Source organism: Podarcis melisellensis, assembly GCF_964234715.1.
Source record: "Podarcis melisellensis genome assembly, chromosome: 8".
In the NCBI taxonomy this organism is placed as follows: Eukaryota; Metazoa; Chordata; class Lepidosauria; order Squamata; family Lacertidae; genus Podarcis; species Podarcis melisellensis.
Window position 1 is genome coordinate 34,545,571 of NC_138540.1, and position 15,112 is coordinate 34,560,682.

General features: G+C 43.9%; 1 protein-coding gene across 4 annotated transcripts in view; it reads right to left on the reverse strand.

Annotated features, from left to right (window-relative positions):
- The window catches only part of ZNF423 (zinc finger protein 423), a 315,709-nt gene that overhangs the window by 28,168 nt on the left and 272,429 nt on the right, over positions 1–15,112 (reverse strand). For all 4 annotated transcript variants that reach the window (XM_081923987.1, XM_081923986.1, XM_081923985.1 and 1 more), the window contains 2 exons: positions 10,195–10,326; positions 7,957–8,072 (listed from right to left, as the gene is read on the reverse strand). In XM_081923987.1, the coding sequence (XP_081780113.1) occupies positions 7,957–8,072; positions 10,195–10,326 (248 nt within the window). The remainder of the gene's footprint in view (positions 1–7,956; positions 8,073–10,194; positions 10,327–15,112) is intronic.

The following is a 15,112-nucleotide window of genomic DNA, read 5'->3' on the forward strand; positions in this document are numbered from 1 at the left end:
GATGCCTGCCCTAGACATCCCCTCCCACTAAATTATTTTTTACATACGTCTGGAACTGGGAACTACCATTTTAATTACCTGCAATTAGGTTGGCCCCTTACCTATTACCCCTGGACAAAAGGGGACACTGCCTTTCAAAACATTTGTCTGCTACTCTAGAAGAGAATCTATATCGATATCTATCATCTATCTATCTATTATCTATCTATCTATCTATTGGCCACCCTAATTGATATGCCCCTGACACAGTGTTTTGCTAGGGCCCATCAAAGGACATAAGTCTAAAGGGGTTGTCAACCTGGTCCCTACCGCCCACTAGTGGGTGTTTCAGGATTCTAGGTGGGTGGTAGGGGGTTCTACGGCACTAGCTGAATCTTCCTTCCACCAAGCACTGGTGGGTGGTAAGGAAATTTTACCATCAAGAAAGATGCATTAGTGGGTGGTAGGTATAAAAAGGTTGAATACCCCTGGTCTAAAGGCTCCCTCATATTTGGAGCCAACCCTACTGGCCACTTTGGGAATTTGCAAGCAACTGGTGTAAAATAAAAGTGTACTAGCACACAGCTAGCTTAATAAAAGATTACTAGTACACTATTAGCTAGGTATAATTAGACGTACAATGGACCAACTGGAAGTTTCATATTAGTACTTTATGAGATCAGACAATGCTGTTTTGTTTTGAGGGAACTTGGAAAGGCAGCTGGACAAGGAAGAGTGTTGTGCCCTCTCCAGATCTCTAAGTGAACTTAACTCTCCCAACTACCACACATCTGGTCAAAAGTCTAAAAACATTACTGCCTTGTGCAAGCACACAGAACTTGCAAATACTTCTCAGCCCAGTCAAAGGACAAGACTCCACAGAGATCTGCACTGGGAAAAGCCACCTCACATCCCAAAGGAAACTTTGAAATAACCCTCCAGTAGTTTTCTGATGGAAAAGTATAGCCTGTCCCCCAACCCAGATCTTTTGGACTACATTCCCCATCTACTCTGGCCATTGGCTGTGCTGGCTGGGGCTGATGGGAGCTGAAGTCCAACACCACATAGATGGGACCAGGAGGAGGAGATTAAGTCATTTGGCTGATCTATATAGGTTAGGTGACCAATCATACCTGTAGGGTTACTGTGTATATATTGTAAACCTGGAGATGTTAGGTTGATAGAAAAGAATGGCATTTTTAAAGTCACCAGTCATATATATCATATGTAAATGCCCACTTGTAGCTGACCACTTTGTTTTGACCTCCTCTGTCTCTGCCCTTTCGCTCCCCTTCCCTTCGTATCTTGCCTTTTTAGTTTGTAAGCCTGATGACAGGGTACCTCTCTTTTTTGATGTGAACCATTTGGGATAATATAACGGCCTGAAAACTGGGATAAAAAACAGCTTGTAAAATAGTAAATAAATATATGTTTCTATGGCATCCACCCTATTTCTGATCGTTGATGTCAGCTATCCGTCATGTTTTTCAGTGCTACCAAGATGCTTTGTTGTGTTTGCTGCAGGAGACTAACTCAGCTCACTTTCTGGATGTTACATGGGAGAAGGAGATGTGGAGTGCCTGGTTTTGGAGACAGCTGAGAATTCTCCATAATATACAGTTTTTGCCTCAAAAGGAGAGTAGGTTCCTCCAGAGGAGCTCCAGCAATTTTGTGGCTTGACTTGCCTCCAAATCTGAAAAAAAGATTCCTAACAAGCGATCAGACATCATCACACCTGTGCTAGGAAGGAACTGGCAGGTAGCCTGCTCCCTCCATACCTGCCTCATCAGTGGTGGGCTGCTCTATCCTTGGCTTTAGCTTCCCTTGCTCGCAATCATTTAAGAGGAAACTGTATGATTAGCAGCACACAAGCAAACAGCAGGAACTAATCCTTTAAACACAAATACTTCAGTGGCTACGCAATGGTTCCCCACAAAACAGTGGGGAGGAAGATCAGAGACAAACCCCCTCCTCGAGTTTCCTGTAAATGCCCCGCTACTCATTCACAATTTGCTTAATGCAGTTCTTAAGGCAATTAAGGACGTTAGGTTCCACCATTCTGATTGAGCGCTACAAGCTTTGTCTATGATGATTTTCCCACCCCAGTTGTGTGTGTGTGTGTGTGTGTGTGTGTGTGTGTGTGTGTTTACTTGCAGGCTGTCAAGGCTTCGGGCACCTCAACACCATGGCTGAAACCTGACCTGATCAAGTGACGTTTTCGTGTGCTGATGCTGAAAGACGGAACTGAGATGTGGGCAGTTAATCTAGATTTTTTTTGCTGGCCATTCACTTGCCCTCATCCATCATGCAACTGCCGTTCCATAAAATGGTTATATGAACAGCATGTGAAGCCTCACAAAGGAGAGAGAAAACTAAGAACCCTAAAGCCAACATAACAGAAATGGGGACGAAGGGTAGGTGATGAGGATCTATAGTGAAAAGACAGAGAATGCTTTTCAACCTAATGGTAAACTGAGTAATCTGAGCTAAACGTTTCACTTTTGTCAGTCACCAGTGTGACAAGGAAACAGAAATCTGAGCAGAGCTATATAGGTGGAATCTAAATCATCTCTCAAGGCCTCCCCATTGAGCTCCAAGGGGTAAAGAGACTGCAATCAATGACAGTTGGCAAGGGATACAACCTAAGACCCCCAGTTCCTGACAACTCTGCCATTTGCCCCCCAATAAAAGGGGACTAACAGGGGGATGCAGCATAGAGTGCAAATCCCAAGGATCCCTTCAGTTGATTTATCTCAGTAATTTTTGGCTCTACTTTTCTATGTAAAATAGTCAAAGCCGCGTAATAAAACCTGTGCTTGCAAAAGAATAACTGAAATAATCAGACATGAAGTAACCAGCATCAAAATAGCAGCATCAAAAAAGTATGAATTCTGTATAGAATTTTCTGCTGGCCTCAAAGCAACTTCAACAAGCTAAATAAAAAAGGCAAGCGACAACAAAAGCTGGAGGGTCTTCCCCGGGGAGGGCATGAAATAGTCTAGGAAGTCTCATCTCTTATACCTACCTGCCCACTACCTCTCTGGGTATTAGGAAAGGGCTGTAGCTCAGAAGTAGAGCATCTGGTTTGCATGCAGAAGGTTTCAGGTTCAATCCTCAGCATCTTCAGGTAAGGCTGGGAGAGACTTCTGTCTGAAACCCTAAAGTGCTGACAGCCAGTATACATACAGTATAGATGGACTAATGGTCTGGCTCAAGATTAGGCAGCTTCCTATGTTCCTAACAGGGTCACCGATTGTGTTTCTTGCGCAGGTTTTTAATCAGAGAATAATGTTCTTAAGGTATTCAGACCAGGTTGGGCTTTAAGGGTTAAAAAAAACCCCAGCACTTTGAACTGATCCCAGAAACAAATCGGCAGTCAGAGGAGATGATATAATACTGAGCCCTCTCTCTGTTCCCCCGGTCAATCATAATGACAAACGTTTTGCTAATGAAACTATAATGTATACAGTGGTACCTCGGGTTAAGTACTTAATTCGTTCCAGAGGTCTGTTCTTAACCCGAAACTGTTCTTAACCTGAAGCACCACTTTAGCTAATGGGGCCTTCTGCTGCCACTGCGCCGCTGGAGCACAATTTCTGTTCTCATCCTGAAGCAAAGTTCTTAACCCGAGGTACTATTTCTGGGTTAGCGGAGTCTGTAACCTGAAGCATATGTAACCTGAAGCGTATGTAACCTGAAGCGTATGTAACCCAAGGTACCACTGTATTTATAAGTGGCATGTCAGGTTTATCACTGATACTGCATAACCATATTTTTTTGAAAAAAAAACCCATAGAAGGGTAACGGGACCTTGGTCAAAAGAGTGGCATACAGTAAATAAACATTCTTTTCTTCTTAAGGATTGGCAATCAGCCCAAGACAACCATTTTTGCTTGGCTTATTGAGATTGCTGTTGGGCCGACATATATTCACAATGATTTTGTGTGCACAGTTCCCAAATGTAATTTGCTTACAGATCTCTCACCTACCAATACCCTTCCCCTCCCCAATGAGACTTTTCTGGTGGATAGTATTTGCCTAGAATGACACTGGCAACACACTGCTCTGCCTTGGATGAATCCGATGCTGCTTTTGTCTATGTGCAAGTTCTCCAACTCTATAATAAACTAAGGGCACAAGCTTGTACTGGAGTTATGCCAGATGAGGGACTTTAGGCCTCAGGGGGAAACCAGCACCACCAGCAGAAGACACCACAGATGTCTCTTGCTTGTTGCGCCACAGCCTGTTTGCAGCTTTGTCCTCCATCTAGGAGCAAGGGAGACATGTTTTTCCTATAGAGGGATTTGAACCAGCAACCTCCATCCCTTGATGCTGACAGAGGCTGCTGCCTAGTTCTCTGTGCATTGTATGCTGGGGGCATGGCCCCAGGCCTACGAGGGTTGGCTCCCTCTGTGTCTGCATGGCATGTGGGTGTTGCTGGCAGGACCGTCCCCAGTTGGTGAGAACTGATTGTTTCCAGGGATGCAAAGGACTGCAGTGTGTGTCCTTGTGGTAGAGGATTTTCAAGCAAATCCTACCAATGATCTGGTGGCTTGTAGGGGGATGCTTGAAAGCAGCAATGGATCAATTTGTAAGAGAGATAAGTAGAAATCATTCCCTTATCCAGAAGACTTCCTTTTGTCTCTCTATTGTATGAATAAGGATAAATTCATTTGAAATTTTACTCAAGAGCTAAGTAGACATGTTCCCAGGGTCATTAAATACATTCCAGTGTGAGATGTTGAAGAATTAGTGGCAGCAAAGCATTACCAATTACGGGTAAATTTGCTTCCATGATGAGTGACAAGTCTTTTCCTAGCAGAATATTTTGGATCACATTTCTGATATTTCATAGCCCTCTTCAGTCATTCACATTAAGTCAACAAGAAAGAAAAGGTATGGGAACAAGAAGCAGCTCTGTCCCCAATGTACACTGATTTTTTAAAAATAAAACTAGAGATCTAAAATGTGTGGAGTGCCTCCAAAAGTATAGGAGCCTTCCAGCTTTCAACAGGCATCATTCAACTCATGGAGGCTGATCAGAATTTTGACGGGGGTGGATGCCTGCACCTACAACCCCCTCCTGCATGAACACCTAAAGGATACTAGATCTTACTCTGAGTAAGAAGGGGGAGAAGCCTGGTGCTGGCAAGAAGCATGCTAGACAGAACAGCATCCACCACTTTAATTTCTCAGGAATCCCCTTGGGCCCTATGTGAGAACCCAGCGATATTCTGGGGGTAAATGAAGATGATGTCAGGCCCTAAAATGTAAATGAAGTATTTAAAAAAAATCAAAGGGATACCAGAGTCAGCCCAGTTGGTCATTCTAGACCCTGACATTTGCCCTACCATGCCAGGTGTTGAGACTCTGCCAGCCTCCATACATTTGTCCAACCCCTTTCTGATATCATCCTACGCCCACTTGCTTGGCTGAAAGGAGTGGGCTGTACTGGCAAGCAAACCACTAAGCTTAAGGATGAAAATGGCCACTTTATAAAATGCAAGGCACCTTATAAAATATTGGTAGCAAGATTAGTTAGTTTTTAAATGTCAACAGAGTGACACGAAGAAATTATGATGTGCTTATGAACTATCCTGCCATTTTGATTATTGCAGCAAGACACTTATAGTAGGAGGAGGAGGAGAAAGAAATATCTCTACCATTATTATTATTATTCATCATCATCACCATCATCATCATCAAGTTTGCTTTTTACCAACTGTATTGTTGGCTTCCTTAAAGACAGGAGATGCAAAAGCAGGGAAACAAACAAACAAACAAACAAAAAACTGCTGACTTTACTGAAATATTAACAAGGTATAGTTAAAACTTTTGTACACTTATGCAAATGAGTTTGCTAGAACAAGGGGAAGGAAGAGGGTCCCCCCAGGGGAAAAATAAAATAAAATCAACAAAGTGAAAAGATCAACCATCCCTTCTGCAGCATGACAGCAAGACACAAGAGGCAGCAGCCTGGGAATTGCGGAAGATGAATTAAAAAAATAATAATACACACACACAACTCTCCAAAGTTTAAGTACATCATGGTTTATAAAGCTAATAGATTTAAATGAGGCATGGTGCACCATTCCATAAAATTATTATATATACCAGGGGGCTGCAGTAACATTTTGGGAGAAGCGTTAACCTCATAAAATACGTATGATGCGGAAGGCCGAGAATGAGAGTATTTTTGGTGCGTCCCTTAAAAGTTAGAAGGCTGAGCTGAGAATTTCAGAAACGGCACAAGTTCAGGATTAGAAGTGCAATGGTAATCGTAGTGTTCAACCCCTGTACACTGTACACTGTAGCATGTTCCACACCGAAGGTCAAAATGTGAGCTTTTGAGTGTGTTCTGTCTACAACTGATAATATCAAGCCTACTTTCCCTAGAAATCTCCTTACATTAAAAGCCAAAACCGCATCTGTTCAGCCACCGATTACTGGAACAGGAGGGTGCCGGCATCCAAGAGGGAGTTCCCAGAGTCCTTGTGCCTGAGGGCTGGCCTAAGGTATCTGGGAGCGTCAGGGGACGGTGGACTGCAGCCTGCAGCTGTCACCACCACCCCTGCCGAGAAATTGCAATGCAGGCTTTCACCTGCATCTATGTGAATGGCAGATCATGCAGAGATTATGGGATGTGAACCAGGACTTTTGAGCCAGCTCCTGCTTTGTTACTGGCTTGAGCCCACTGCACTTCTTTGGGCAAAGTAATGCCCAGGTGGGGTAGTAAGAACCACTGCCACTCGCTGGGTGCCTTGGGGAAGAAACAGAATTGGTGCTATAGAAGCAAGCTGGAAAAACTAGGTTGCAGGACTAAGGTTAACATTGTTTGGATGCCACTTAAGGCACCTGGCACTGTCAGACAACAGGTGAGGTGGCAACTCTGTGTCTAGGCTATACCACTTCAGGCAGGAGAGTGGGGCGGGACGTCACCTGGCTCAATGCTCCTTCGTACATACGAAAAAAATCCCCGAATCAAGAAAACTGGTGCATTATGCAAAAGCCTGAGCTGGAACTCCTTCTTCTTGACACCTCACTCTCTTTGTGCAGGTAAGAGCATTCAGTTGACTGCCATCTCAAGTGGCAGCAGAATTTACCCTCCTCATCTGAGGTGTGGCAGACTCCTTACTCAACCCTGCTCAGCTAGCACACAACAAGGCAGAGCTGCAGATTTGGTTCCCTCAACCTCCAGATATGGCTGGACTCACCCCTGATTTGGCTGGCTGGGACTGACGGGAGTTGGGATTCCAGCGACATCTGAAGGGTCACAGGGATCCTCACCCTCAAACCCGCCACCTCCCAATTTCCCAGCCTTCTAGCTGCCTAAGAGCCAATGGCACATCCATGGTCCAGATTCCGTCATGCTTTTGCTACAGACCTCATCCTGTCCATGATTTGCATCTCCCAATCACATACATCTCAATCACACCCAAGCTGTAATGAAAAACGAAGAAATGTGCTTGGGTTGTTTGTTTGTTTTTTGGCCCTGGGTTTTCGAAAGGGAGCCACAATTGTCTTAAGTGTGTGCTTATAAAACTGGGAAAGGGGTGGAGGGGAAGAAGAGATGGAGGATGTCAAAATGTTACTTGAGTTTTTGTATGCTAATCTTTCCTTAAATTATTAACCAATGGGAAGAAATTATTTACATTGTGCTCGGTGTGGACGTGGCAGTGCGTTGTAAGGCGTCCTGTCAAGCGAAATCCTCAGAGCGAATGATTAGAGTTGTCGGGTCTTATTTATTTATGCTGCCCGTACTCAGAGGACCTTTTTTTTTTTTTTGAGATTGCACCCAGAGATAGAAAGAGAGGGAGAGGGAAGATTTTTCTGATGTTGCAAGGAAATAAGCATGGGTTGGGGGGAGGAGAGATGGAAGATGCTCTTGATACTCACTCAAAATGAGGTTATTTCCCACATATAATAACAACTGGAACAAATGGCATAGATTTGCATGTAATCTTTTTTTAAAGGTACCTGAAGCTCGGTCTGAAAGAAGAACTTCTGTGGACACTGGGAGCAATCGTAAATTTTATCCTCTTGCCCGTGGACAGCAAAGATATGTTGCTGCAATTTATTTGCCTGTACAAAAACTAGAGGAACAAAAAAGAAGAAAAGAAACAGCAGTGTTGTCAGAGAGAATGACCAGCATATTTGAATTCATATGGGCACCTGTGTGCCTGTACCTTTGGCCTGTTGCCAAAGATACAGCAGCAGGCTGTGGAGTCAGGGGCTTTCACTCCTTTGTCCCTCTGCTCCCTTCCCATTCCATTTATTTACAAATTGTGTGTTAGATCCAGACCCACCCTACTATTTACTAGTTTATTACTTTTTAATTTGTAGACCACCTATATGCCAAAATGGCTTCTAAGCGGTCTACAACTATACAACCAATGCATAATTAAAAAATACACAACAACATTAAAGCATCGTTAATTAAACTATATCATAAAACAAGCAATTAAAAAGTGTAGCAATGGAACCTATTTAAACAGTAAAATAGTAAGTTCAGTTCAGGGGGATCCTTGCCTAAACAAATGTGCCTTCAGAAGCTAGAGCAATGGCAACACTGATTGGGACCTCCTATATTTTAGCAGAGACACAGGAAGGGCTTTTCACAAGAAACACCGGTGCCACCAGTGGAAAAGCCTGCCTCTGTGTTACCATAAGCCAGTAACCATCAGGCAGTGGCAAAACTCAGCACTGTCATGGTATGTGCCTGAAAAGCAGCACCACTCCCTACCTGGGTTGCAGCATTTTCAGTCACATGCAGGATCCACTGAAATGGATTGGGCTTGACTTAGGCATGTTTAGTGCAGATATACTGATACCCTACCCTTTATGATGACAAATGAGGGCATGGTTTGGGGGGGATTTTTTTGAATGTGGGGGATAAGGGAAGACCTGATTCTGCAGCCTGCTCCCAGACTCTTAACCATGGTTAAGATATAAAGATCATCATGGCTACCCCAATACACATGCAGATGGAAATGAAGGGGTGCTTTATGAATGGCTGAGAGAGTTGCCCAGATTTCCCACGTATACACAGTCATGCGCTGAGTATAGCATGAACATTTACTTTACACTTCACCCTTGGATCACTTGTCAATGTTATTTAGAAAACACACAGAAGAAATAGAGTATCTAGACCCCAGGAAATAGTAATTATAACAAGAGTCGTCACTGTGGTCTGATGGCATAGGATGTTCCAACTTAGCTGAAGCTAAGTAAGTCTTGGTTTGGGCAGTGGCTGGATGGGGGACCCCCTGGAACTCTATGGATGCCACTTTGGGCAAGTGCAGCCATAACAACTCTAGTCTAATAAACCATACTTTCTTGAGCTCAGATTCCTGCTTAGCATTAACTTCATTTAGATCCTGGTTTCATAACTTGGGGCCTAGACAGTGATTAAACCACAGTTTCTCAGTGAAGATGTAACATAAAACTGTAGTTTAATGAAGAAAGGGGTGATGTGTCCATGCAGGCTCCCCCCCCCCTTTCTTTTTGGTGTAATAAACCATAGTTATTCGAATGAGATGGTTACACCTAAATTTGATCCTCAAGTTCCATGATGGAAGAAAGGCAAAATAGAAATCAAACAAACAACCAAACAAAATGCTTAATACACCACTTTTAACACTGAATATGCATTATGAGCATTGCACATTGGATATTTCAACAATCCCATAAGAGTGATCACTAGTACTCAATTTAGAGATGGAGAACCAAGGCTTGGCATAAGTGACTTGCCCAGTGGTGTAGCGTGGGGGGTGCAGGGGGGCCCGGCCGCACCGGGCGCAACATCTGGGGGTTAGGGGGCACAAATCCATGGGTTAGGGGGCGCAAATTACTTGACAACCCACGCTATGCCACTGGACTTGCCCAGGAAAGTTAGAAAGGTCAAGGCTGTCAAGGAACCTGAACCGAAGTCTCCCACATCAAGATCCAACACAACCGCACCGTAAAATCACTGCACATCGGAATACAGAAATAATTCTAAATGTTCACACCTGGAGGTTTAAATGACTGTGGAAAATACTGCTTAGGAAGAAGAATGAAGGGGTAGCTCTGGTTTGTGAGATCATAGTCAAAAGCTTTTCTGGTAGTGGTTTCCCCCCTTCCAAGGAAAGGAATACTGTATTTTAAAACTCCCCTGTGTGTCATTTCCGGATCAAGCCATGCACACAGAGGCTTGTCTGGGTCTGACTGTCTTACCTGTAAAACAAACAGGGCATTTGAATGTGCCTCCCATCCCCTCGAAGCTGTGCTCAATCAGGTGACACAGGAGCTTTGCCGGAGAGTCAAACATCTGGTTACACAGCTTGCACTCATGATTGATGCCTTCCTCTGCAAGGTTCAAATGATACAACTTGTTAGTGACACAGCAGATTAGCGTCTGAAATGCAGTAGTCGGCGAGAAATCACAGCACTGGATTGCATGGTTTCCGGGACCCAAAGATGCTGTACTTGCAACACCGCCTCCGCCCCCCCACCCCTTTACAAAAGCATGCGTTAGTATGCTTGTAGTGTATTCAGGTGTACAGCCGCAAGTCAAATTTGAGGGGCATTTCTATTTACAGCCCTGATGGAAGTGACATTGTGATCAAACCACCAGTAACATACACTCCTGTTTCCTCAGGCTTGTGACACAATGCCATGCCTCTACGCTCCGCGAAAACAGAAGGAGAGACACCAGACACAACAGCACTGCTGCGGGCATATAAAACACACACACACACATATATATTATTAAGAATACTCAAACCCACATCGAAAAGTGCAAGAGGTTCAGGTGAGGCCATAGAAAATGGGAGGCCAAAATGCTGCTACCTTCAACTCATTTTGCATTGTAACAAATTCAAGAGAAGGTGTCGATGCTAAAGGAACAGCAGGGATCCCGAAATGAGGGTTTGAGCCAGCCAAGTTAGGGGGGGAAATCCATTCTAAGTGGGGCAATTAGTTCCTCCCTCAATATGGATTTGTATTTCCTATATCGTCCATGAAAACAAAATGTGTTTAACCTTCCACAATTCAGGGACAGAGTGCACAATATGACAACAACAACAAAAACTGTGTTTGTGTTTGTGTATGGTACTGGTGCTAGGGCTGGCAACCCACCTGAATCACCTGTTTGCAATATTAAGCCCTATCTGGAAGTACCTAGGCTACTCTCCCGGGGCCAAAAGCAACAGGTAGGGGGAGGGAGTTCAGAGCAGGCGAGGGTGGGGGCTTTTTAAAGCCCAAGGGCCACATCCACTTCTGGGTACCCTTCTGAGGGCCACATACCAGCGGGCAAAGGGCACAAGGGCACGGTAACTATGTAAACTTTACAAGGAGGGGTTTTTCTACACACACTCACACATCCCTCTCTATCCTCTGTCCAGACATGCAAGAAGCATTGTCACAGTTCAGGGGTATGTATGTCCCAGCCAAGCAAAAACACTCAAGGAGGATGCAAAGCAGAGCCAGTGAGGGGTGTGGTGTGGGGAGAGTGCCGAGGGCCGGAAAGAAAGGCCTGGAGGGCCACACTTGGCCCACAGGCCTGAGGCTTCCCACCCCTGATCTAGGTTCCTTCCAGAGAGATATTTACTGTGGGATGGGTGCTGCTCAGGCATGTATGTTTTTTCAGAGTACATAGAACACTATGGACACCGAAATGTCAGTCCATATCCCCACCCCACCATAAGCAGATGTGGCCCTCAGGCAGATAAATGTTTTTAACCCCTGATATAAAACATATCTGGTCAGGGGTCAGCACAGGTGGGTCAGTGCTGATAGGGGGTCCCGGCCACTCCCCCGTCTAGGTCTTATTAACGTCAATATGTCTGCTGCATCATGTGCCTCCAAGACCATGCTCCGGTAGCATAGTTTCTTTGTGGCTTAGAGAACTATTATTTAAGCACATTGGATAAAGATATGGAGAGTGCAATCTTTTGAAATGAAAAGAAACGGGTTATTAGCCACAAGCTGGGATGAGAACTGAATTGCAATCACCACTACCCTCATATATATCCATTTCCAGAAGTCATGTTATTCCATTGAAGCAAAAATAACCAAATGCCTTGTGGCATCTTAAAGATTAACAAATTTATTATGCCATAACTTTCCACAGACCAGAGTCCGTGAATGAAGCGCAACTGGCAGGCATTTACATATAGAACACTTTTGAGCTTCACATACATTAGATCACTAAATTCCTTACAACAGTCCTGTAAGGTAGGCAAGTATTATCAGCCCCATTTGGCAGATGCAGGGCTGATACAGAGTGTTTCTTAGCTATGGCTACCTAATGACATCACGGCACAGGTGGTCTTTGAACCAGGTGCTTTGTGTGTCACAGCCCACTCCCATACACTATACCTGCTCTCCTCACAAGCCAAACAACCAAACACATGTATGGGAATTATATTCCCAGTTTTCACATATTTGGTTAATGCTAATTGTATACCATTTGGGGGCAAGTCTGGAAGTATTTCAAACAGTTAAAGCTACGACAAACAAAACTCAAACAAAAAATAATAATAAAAACATAATAGGTTCCCGCAGATGTGGAAATTCGTCCCACTGGAGGCAAGACCTTTTGATTTGCAAATCCACTTCTGAATTATAAGGCCTTCTTCTCACCAGTTGGGTTTTTTGTTGTTGTTGCACTCCCACAGGAGTCTATTATATATTTTCTATGTCAATGAAACCATCCAGAAAGAAATAAAAAAGGAAGGGGGGGGAGAGAGAGTGAGTTGAGTAAGAAAGAGGAAAAAGAGAGGAGAAATTCCTATGATTTAGCATGAGAAACAGTTCCGCTTTCTCAAATTCAAAATTAAGAAAAATACCCAAAAGATGTGGAGAGGAATTGCTGATACTTTCTTAGCATCATACTATGGTCAATGTAGCGCAGTGGTTCTAGAAGTTTGGATTATGGGGGCTTCCAAGTTCAAAACCCCACTCAGAAATGAAGCTCACTTGGTAATGGTATCCCATTCACTTTCTGTCAGCCCAATCTACCTCACAGGGTTGTTGTGAGAATACAATGGTGGGGGAGTGAAACACGTGTGCAACCTTACTGGAGCAAAGGCAGGATATAAATATGCAAAGCAGAAAGAAAGCAAAACTGAGAGCTAGAACCATGGTGAACTTTGGAGGGTGGTTTTCTCAGCTAAAAGATTGCACATGGAAATGTTAAAGAAGCGGAACGGTGCCGGCAACATAGTGACTGGACATGCAGCACTAGATTTTTTTCATAAAAGAACACACCCAGTTATTTCCTTCCTGTGCCTTACATTTATGGGAGGGAACGTCATCAGATGGAAGCGGCGTCACAGGTATTCATAGGAGAGACCAGCCTAACAGGTAAAATATGGAACCCATCTCAATTTTAACATAAAAAAGCAGATTGCTACCACTTGCTGTGCTGGTGTCTCTCCATATTATTCTCCTTAACCCTGCAATCTGCTTGTGGATCTATTGATTCAATGCTGAGCAAACACGGCATCAAATCACAGATTCTTAAGGTCTCTTTCTCTGTCTCCCAAGTTCAGAATAATAAGCATTAATTTTACACTTCATTTCTCTGCACGGGGGGGGGGGGGGACAGAGAAAGAAACGTGGTCCTTGTTTAAAACAAGCAGGCCTGCGGGATTTTATCAGGCAGAAACTATGTCAGGCCAAAAGAGGAACAGAGCGCTTTGTGTAAAAGTGTCGTGGGGAGATGATAGTATTCTGTAATGTTCCCAGTACCTACTTTTGTCTCCAAAAGCATTTGATCCCTGGCAGACACATATACTTATTTCCATACAGGTCTTGAGGGGAAAGCCAGTAGGAATGAGAGCTGATTATCTGAATCCTGAAGGTGAAACCTGGGTGGTGCCCAGCAATGCTAAAGGCAAGCACAGGGGCGAATATGGAGGTACATAATTTACTGCCTGTTAGTGAGGATTAGTGAGTTGCACTGACCCGGATGAACTGCAGTGGCGAGGCTCCGGCTCCCATTGTTCTTAAGTTCAAATGCATTTGCATGGTATTGATAGGACCACGCTTTGCTGCTGCACTTCCTACTCTATCGCGCTGCCTTGCTTAGTGCAGTGGCACTGCCACGCCTTGACATTCAAGCGATTCCGGTGGCAGAAAATGTTCACTTGATGCAAGTTGCAAGGAGTCTCTGAGCCCGTAAGAGAGATGACAGTGGCAGCCTCCTGGCAAGGTCTCCATATAATTAATAATACCGTGTGGAGCCCATGCACTTGTAGCCCCTGAAATCCTAATTATAAACTGTATTAATGGCAACGCAAAAGGAACAACACAAGTGGCATAGGCTGACACCCTATCAAACCAAGGACAAAGGAGAGATGTGTACATGTAGGAAAAAGACAATAGCCTTTACTGCTACTTTAGAAACAAATCAAAACCACGACCTCTCCAGACTGATTTAATAAAACAACATTTTCCCTTAAGGGAAAAGGTGGGGGGAGTAGCCTCCTGCTTCACAGACATTTAAAGACATTTAAAACAACCTGACACTCATTTTTGACACTTGCATGTAAATCACACACTGTTTCCTTCCCAGAACAGTCCATTTCTGCTTCATTGCAACAAATTAGGGTAATGAAAGCAGATGAGCTTTGCTTGTAGGAGTGAAGCGCATAAATCCCTTCCTTAAATACACTCCTAATGAATGCAGGGGTGCTGAAATCTGGTGCAACCAAATGTTAAATATCTATAACCCACCCAGTTCAAAGATAATGTGTCTTGTATCTTGTATATTGGTGTTTTTTTAGGGGGTCAGCAAGTGGAACTTCAATTGGCACTGGAATAGACAGTGCATTAGTGTTACCAGTCACGGAAGAAGAAAATGATTTGCAGTGGTGATTCCAGGATTTTGGGGAACCTCATTAATGGCACTAACATTGGGCCTCCCTAACCTAGAAGAGGCAGAATGCGCACACCAAGAATTCTCTTAGATTGCATTTGATTTACTTGGCCACACTGTGCAAAACAGGAAATGGTAGCCCTGTTTAAGTAGTTTAATGTACAAACTGATTCAGGAGTTTACCTTCCACAGATGTGAGCAGGAGAATGAATGAATGAAATCAACTTGTATCACAAAGGAGCCTCTCTAAAGAAACCTGAACGAGGGAAG